The sequence below is a fragment of the Electrophorus electricus genome, chromosome 22 (genome assembly GCF_013358815.1).
Source record: "Electrophorus electricus isolate fEleEle1 chromosome 22, fEleEle1.pri, whole genome shotgun sequence".
NCBI lineage: Eukaryota > Metazoa > Chordata > Actinopteri > Gymnotiformes > Gymnotidae > Electrophorus > Electrophorus electricus.
Genome location: NC_049556.1, coordinates 8,255,418 through 8,263,425, shown reverse-complemented (window position 1 = coordinate 8,263,425; position 8,008 = coordinate 8,255,418). Strand labels below are relative to the sequence as shown.

The window sequence follows — 8,008 nt, the reverse complement described above, 5'->3', positions numbered from 1 at the left end:
TGAGGGAAAGTTGCCTTCCCCTACAAGGGCAGTCCCATTACCAAACCACATCGTTATAGAATACAACCCTGCACTTGACTGGAATCAGCACTGGAAGACCTCCCTACCGCGTCTGCTTAAATAAATCAAGTGCACTGCTTAAGGCTCCTCGTTTAATTCCACGGGGTTCAAGTTTTGGGGGGGGTTTGTCCCCTGGTTTTGCACACTTTAGTGTTAGCCCTTCTGCTGAACAGCTCTCGACATGACCACACGCTTTAATAAACAACAGACCGAACACCAAAAATTTTCTTTTTCAGTGCATTTGTCCTTAAAACCTTTAACACACAACTTGAAACCATCATATTCTTTCATTTATATATATATTGTGTGTGTGTGTGTGTGTGTGTGTGTGTGTGTGTGTGTGTGTGTATATATATATATATATATATATATATATATATATATATATATATATATATATACAAAAAAAAAAAAAAAAAATCTTAACGTTAAAGCAAAAATATTTCGTCTTATGTACACAGTGATGGATAGTATTGATTAAAGAGGTTAGGTAAGGTAGTGTTTTTGCTCTGGTGTTAAAAGTGTTTTCATAATACTGGTTTGAGGACAGAGCGGAGCGAGCGCCCGTCGCGCGTGAGCTCCCTCGTCGTGCACATGCACGGCAGTGGCACTGCCTCCACCTGCCGATGGACCTCGTTGTACGGGCAGCGCTTGAGGTGGTCCGCCATGCTGCAAATGTCCGTGAACTCCCACCTGGCGACCGGAGCGAAGGCCGTGCTGAACCGCCACACCTGCAGAAAAGGCAACAACAAAGCTTGAGGAAGCCTGTTCATCAGTCTGCCAGTAAACGGCCCGTCCGGATAAACAGCAGCGGGGCTGGTAGCGTCTAGCCGCCAAGTAAGCAGAGCTGGGCTACGCAGGCAACATGCGTACGTTCCTGTGCGGCTTCGCTCTGCATTTCCCAAACTGGTCATCTGGGACCCCAGGCGAGCCATTTTCCATTCAGTGTAGCTCCAAGCACACCTGAGCCAGGATTCATTGTTCTTGGTTCAGGTGTCCTGGCTTAGCTAGTGTTAACGAGAAAGCTAGCAAAAAAACAAAAAAAACAAACCTCCCCCCCCCAGAAATAATTTATCTTTTGCAGTTTGCAAAGCATCTGCACTCTGTAATAATACAGTGGCCTATGAGTGGGCATGAGCAAGCTCCTGTCTACCTTGTCTTTTATTTGCCAGCTCCGGCGCCCATCTGGGTACAGCTTCTTCTCCCACTGTACCACTACCATGCCACGCGTCTGCAGGAGGCTGGCGCACACGTCCCTCATGGTGCGGGACACCATGGACAGCTGACACAGGCTGAAGCCGTCCAGGAACCGCGCCACGTGCTGCAGGATCTCGAAGGGCAGCCCACTCAGCCGATCACACCCGGGTTCCGTGGGCGCCACCGCGACGGCCTGCACCCCGAACGACCTGAGGCGGCGGTCGTGAACGACCTTGGCGCCCCTCGCAGAAGGGCAGAACCGCCGCTGTGAGTACGTGCAGCCATAGTAGGCCAGTGGACAGCGGTGCTCCATCCACCCATTCAGGCCCGAGTGGATGTCGCCGTGCACGTTGCGGAAGTGCGAGAGGAACTCCTCCCGCCGGAAGAGCTGGCCGCATTCGAAGGTGAACATGGAGCCCTCGCGCGGCGCCCAGCTGGGCCGGGGCACCAGCTGCTCCAGCGTCAGGTCCAGCCTCAGGGTGCAGAAGGGGCTGGGCTGCGAGAGGCGTGGCGCAGCGCGGTCGCACGCTGAGGCGGACGCCACCTCCCCGACCATCGTGCTGGTCGCCAGGATGGCGGCAGGGAAGCTGAAGGTCTGCGTGCCGAAATCCACCCGCGAGCCTCCAAAGGCGTAGACGGTGTCTGATATCCGGCGGGCGCGTGGCGACTCCTCCAGGCAGAAGAGCAGCGCGGCGGCCGTGAAGTCGATCTCGCCGAGGCCCATCGGGTCGTCCCTCGGCTCCTGCTCCAGGTCCGACGTGTCCACGGCTTTGTCCTCCATCTTGCAGCGAGGGGATCTGTGCGGGGCAGCCTGCGCATCTGAGAAGCACACCTTTCGTCTGTTAAGTGCGAGGGGCATCAAGCTACGCAGCATCTGAAGATTCTGGAGTTTCCTCTCAAAGGCCCTGTCATCGAAGTTCAATGCCGCGGATGGCAGCACCCCGTCCCCTGGGACAACCAGCGCCTGAGCGTGGACAGGTGCCTGTAGCAGCGGAGCTTGAGCCCCTGATGCCTCCTGCATTACTACAGGAGCTAAGACATGTCTGACCTGTGGTCTATGGGGAATTAATGGTCCACCAAACTCCAAAGAGCCATTGGGCTCTGGACCCTGGCTACCTGCCACCGCCAGCTCTCTAGCACCCTCCTGTGACTCTGCTCTGGGTGCTGCAGCATTGTGACAACTGCTGCACAACCTTAAAAGTTGACCCGAGGACTCCTGAGAAAGTTCTTCACCAGTATAGTCGCAAAACATGTCCATACCTTCATCACTGACTTGTCCAACTGCCCCAAGCTCAGCCTCCACTTCGGAAGGAGCGTCTACCATTTCAACGTCTGCGGATTCTACATCATCTGACTGGTGGAGGCCACCGTTTGTGTTGTTAATTGCAGGGCTGCTGATTGGCTGGGGCCCTTTGACAGCATCACCCAGTGCTTCAAGGGCAGTGGCCAAGTTCCTTCCCAGTTCCATCAAGGTTTGCTGTCGCTGGGGCTGTAACTCTTCATTTAAACCATCGACTCCATTGGCTATTTTAGCGCAGTTAGAGTCGGTAGCTTCTCTCGTAGCCAAATCTTTATGTAGCTCACCATTCACTCCAGTCTGTGCTGGCAACGCATCAGTAGCTGTGCGTTGCGCGTCTGAGGCGTTGAGCTGGATGAGGATGTCGAGAGCTGCAGTCAGGCTTTTGTTTGCCTCTGCTGTGGTCTGGTAAAGTTCACCACAATGCTCCTCAACCAATCCGTTCATCCCTTTGCCCGTTTCCTCCTTTGAGCAGCATGCCGCTGGCGCCCTGTCCGCGGGGTACTCAGCCGGCTCGGCAGGAGCCGCAGAATCCACGACCCCACCGGGCTTCCTGCTTTGCTCCGGAGCTTGCAACTTCCTCTCGGGTCCACTAGTGGGTGCCAGAGAGACAAGTTTGAGCGAGGCCAGCATGGTTCGCTGGTCCTGTAGGGCAAGGGCCATGTCCAACTGCTCCTCCTCGTCGGCGTCCCGGCTCAGCCTCTCGTAGGAGCGGTAATCCTCATCATGCACCGGCCACCTGTTCCACTCCATGGTGCAGCACACTACACCGGCAGGGCACACTTCCAGGTGCTCCACCATCTTGCTGCGAGCCAGCACGAAAGGGCAGCCGATGCCATGGTTGAGGCAGGGCACCCTCTCTAGTGGGCACAGCAGGCGATGTTCGTCCGCCTTACAGCCATGGAAGATGGCACCGCAGACCAGCGGGCATGTGATGAGGTCACAGGAAGTGCCTGGCTCTGGCTTGACCATGCAACGCCGGTTCACGCACGAAACACAGTGAATATGGGACCCCTCCATTTCCAAGATGGCCGGAGCAGGGATAACCGCTGGAGCACAAGTCTTGGGGTGACAACAACTGAAAAATAATAACAGATAAACTTTCACTTATTCTTACTGATTAAGCTTTTTTTCCTATTCAACAAATGTGTTTCATAGCTTTGTAAATATTTTAAGTGTAATAACTGCTTTATTTATGAATAAGTGATATGTACTTATTGAAAATATAATTGCTCTGCCACTTAAAAACCATGCCTGATAACATAATTCCAAAAAGAGGTTTGCTTCAGCATAAAAAGTACTTTAAAGTTGATTACTTTAAAGTAAAATTACAATTTTCTTGCCCACTGTTATCACTGTAAGAGATCTAAGCATGATTTGGACTGCAACCAATTTGGATGTCTACTAAATCACTTAACCTAATTAACATGAGGCTGTCCAACTCTTACCATAATAAATGAGCTACCTCATTTTCAGCAGAGATATTCAAATAAAACAATAACCATAATATGCTGTTTAAGTTGTGTCTGTCTAAGATATTTAGAAATTATGCTACTCAGCAGTAGTCCACATATAAATATTCATTCCACCGCCGCTTACAGGAGCAGTGATTATATTTTCACAAGAGGTCACGGTGTACACAGTACAAGTCATGAACTCATTCACTGACTACCTAAACATAGCATGTAGCATAAAAGTCTCCATATTTAATCATGTGAATAAAGTTAAGTGCCTGCTACATGCTATGTTTTCCGCATTACATATATCCAATTTAATTGGACCGCAGAATAATTACAATTTGCCGTACTTATTCGGCTACAGTGTGCCGTGGGCGCATTACTCATTTCTATGGACCTTTTTATGCGTCAAAACACTGAAAACCGTCAGAGCAGTCGCCAAGCTATGTTCTAACTGAGATGTGTGCAAACTTTCAGTCTAAAATAAATCTGTTCATGGATGGATAGTTAAACCAGCTAACTAGCTGATCCACGGGTTTTTGGTTTGTTTTAAGACGTTAGCCATCTGCAGCTCCTAGAGAACTGAACCACAAAATGAGCACAATGAAATGACCAACTTACTGGTGGTCTAGATGAGGTTTGGTCCTCTAAGTTAAGTGACATTACGTTTAAAACAGTCGTGCTAGCGATTTCACAGAGCAACCAATCTCAACTAAACAACAATGAACTTAAAACCTGTTAGTTAGGAACAATGCCTGTGGTAAAAAGTTGTAATGTGTGGCCGTTAATGAGCGATAGAGCAAAAATAAGCGGCTTTATGTTTTCAAAAACAGAATAACAGGGTCGATCATTGTAAACAACTGGCTAGCTAGCAAGTTAAGTTAGCTAGTTAGCTAGCCAGCTAAACTTTCTGGCCACAGTCCTGAGAGAAACTCCCCAGTCGCCCACTTACCGAGATGTGTCAGCGACCCCTGAACGTCCCACTCGTCACCCAGACTGTGTCTACCAGCAACAACACTTTGTGAACGGCTGGCTTCGTCCCCACACCATCATTGCTCGCCCCGAAGCTCACGGTCTTCTTCCCAGAGGTTCAGTCTCCGTCCGCCGCCTCCCTCCGGCTGAGACGCCAGCGGATGTCGTCATCACGCAGCGACGTTCTGCGTCAGCTCGTAGATGCTCCGGGCGTCTGACGCAACGGGTTAAAAACGCTAGAAACGTGGGCCGTCCAGTGACCTCTGCAGTGAGAATTTCGGGGCATCCACTACTCCTCTTTTCATACTTAAAAAAAGGTTTTCAGCTCCCCAGTCTGTTCAAAGCCACAGACAACAGCGTATACTCCCCTCCCCTGTCATCGACACCGCCAGCCCAATATCAATGTTTCTTTTGGATTTAAATAAGGTCTTTATGAATAGGCAAGTTGACCGTAAAACAGAGTTTGGTTTTGTTTTTTTAAAAATCAGCAATCAGTGTAAATGTTGGATTAGACAAAGGGCGAGGTTTTAAAAAGATTACGAAACAACACTGACCGGCTCTTTATGTAGAGAGAACTCCTCTAACACATTCACGTTTTTATTCCTACATTTCTGGGATTTTCTAAAAAAAAAAAAAAAAAAAAAAAAAAAAAAAAAAAAAAAAAAAAAAAAAAAAAGAAAGGACTATGGTAATGTTTTCAATCACAAAATGAGGCAAATCATATAATACATCAGATAATATAATACATAATTTTAAAATATATAGCATTTTATTTGGTCTATCTTTGTAGTCTACATACATTCTTGATTAAAACAGTGAATTTTGCCATTACAGAAAATGACTGTTTATTCCCATTTAACCATTTCTGATGAATTCATTCATTTGGTATTAAAGAAACTCAAATGAACTTTAGATCTAACAGTGACTTTAACCTACGCATTCTGCAGAAGAATTTAAATCAACATGTCTGATCAAACATTGCTCTTTTCATTATAAAAAATTCTAACAGTTCAATTTTGGTGCCTAATTCTTGGTTCTTTAAAGAAAATTGCTAAAGTTTACAGGCTAGTTTTTGGTACTGCAACCACAGTGGCTTTCAGACAAGACCAGCTGTTTGTTCATAAACTAGTTTCTGCAGTCCCTGATTCAAACTTGTCTTATGAAGAAAAAGCAAAGCCAAAAAGCAAAACAACCCCCCCCCCCCCAAAACCCAGCAAGCATCTTTTTTTGTGTCCTCATTAAAGATTAATATGACAATTCAATATTTTGCCATTTGTAGCGAAAACCAAGGACTATACGACCTAGAGGAACTGTGGTAGTCATAGTTTGCTGATTTAAGCAAACAAACGAAAAACTTTGTGATATTCTCATATTCTCACTACTGGAGATACTTTAACAGACTGGCCAGGGTGTAGCATACATACATGTGAGGGGGCGGCCACCGTCCTTTTTCCACCTAGTCATTTTTGAGATCTTATTTAAGAAGATGAAGAGAGATCTCTACTTAAGAGCACGCAGTTAAGACCTTTGTTTTTGCTACACTCCGGCAAACCCTTTATTCATTAGCCGCAGAGGTGACACACGCAGGTAAGGAGAAGCTGCTATGGGTAATGGAGTTCCTAGCAGATAGCATGACACAGTAGCCTGTGGCAGACTGGAGGTCATTGACCTCGGAGCTGTTCTCAGAGACGGTCAGTACTTGCAAGAGAGAACCCCTGTCTTCCTTCACGATCAGGACGTAGTGGCTCGCCTCTGTGACTGGAGTCCACTCCACATGCAGTGAATTCCCATTCACATGCAAAACTTTAATTTCAGGCACTGGCAGGATGTCTGAAACAGCAGAATCAGGGAGAGACATTTTAAATATTGTTGGACAATTTTACATACCCCCCCCCCCCCCCCCCCCCTTTCGTTCAGTCTTTTAGTAACGCTTCTGCAGCAGTTGTTTCAACAAGAATCGTCCACTAGATGGCGCTAAAGAGTTTCCTTTATTTTAAATGATTAACCAATTCATTTCTTTTTTGAAGGGTTGAGTTCAAAACAAGTAACAAAAAGTGTGGACAAATGGAAATTCTTCATCTCTGGTGTTTTTTCCTTCAATGAAGACCTAAAATACATTCAGTGGAAGTTCATCAACAGAAAGATGCAAGTTACAGTTATTTTTGTTTTATGACTCATGAAAAACACAGTAAAATTCCATCTTTAGCAGGTATTCAGTCCTATAGGTGTGTTGGTGAATCATCAGTGCATTTATAAACACAATTGTATTATTGCATTATTATGTATTACAAAGAAGTGTGGAATGTATTACATAGTTACTTAAAGGTGCATGAGTCAATTTTCCAACTTTTCTTATTAATTCAAATAAACTATAAAATAAATAGCACATAACAAAAAATTATTTTAGCAATGGTGTGTATTAGGTTTCCGTGAAAATGTGTTGTAAAGCTTTCCAGACAGAATCCTGTTTTGTGTTTCCATTGACCTCCTGTTAGGTACTTTATGAGAGACTCCTCAATACACCATCTCTGTCTTTTGTAGAACATTGTAGAACCCAGTATGGCGTTTGTACTATAGGCCATACTGCGTTGCCAAAAAAATTACAAGAAGAAACATCATAAAACAGTTAACTTCGGAAGTACTTTTCCAAAATTGGAAAAATCATTTCTTGCGAAGTTCCACTGTTGTTGTGTTCACGTACCTACCCGCTATATGTAGTGTTTCTGGAATGTTGACTGGTGCACCTTTAAATGTGATTTGTATTTATGATCAACGTTATAAAACACATTCTCACATCCACCCTTTCCTCCGTACAGCACAGCCCATATCTCTTCCTGTTGAATCTCTCTCCTACGACGACCAGTCTTTGGACCTGGAAAACAAGCCTCACATCAGACAAGTATACTGCTTCCAAAAACAGTGTGAAACAGAAAATCACGACATTTCTGTGAGATGCAGGGGACTGGGAAGAGGAAAGAGACAGTTATTTTACATTAAAAGCCATTTCATTCCCCACATGTTACAA

General features: G+C 46.0%; 1 protein-coding gene across 1 annotated transcript; it reads right to left on the bottom strand.

The window, feature by feature from the left end:
• Positions 1 to 472: 472 nt before the first annotated feature.
• fbxo30b (F-box protein 30b) lies at positions 473 to 5,132 on the bottom strand. Its single transcript, XM_026998682.2, has 3 exons — positions 4,964 to 5,132; positions 1,214 to 3,632; positions 473 to 791 (listed from the first exon to the last, which is right to left on the bottom strand). Exons 2-3 carry the CDS (start codon positions 3,572 to 3,574, stop codon positions 588 to 590), a joined length of 2,565 nt encoding a protein of 854 aa, XP_026854483.2. The 5' UTR covers positions 3,575 to 3,632; positions 4,964 to 5,132; the 3' UTR covers positions 473 to 587.
• Between the last annotated feature and the right edge of the window lie 2,876 nt (positions 5,133 to 8,008).

Excerpts from the sequence above, each read along its gene's own strand:
- fbxo30b (XM_026998682.2), bottom strand. The coding sequence starts at position 3,574 with ATGGAGGGGTCCCATATTCACTGTGTTTCGTGCGTGAACCGGCGTTGC. Across the intron at positions 792-1,213 it reads GCTGGCAAATAAAAGACAAG|GTGTGGCGGTTCAGCACGGC; the intron begins GTAGACAGGAGC and ends CCTTTTCTGCAG.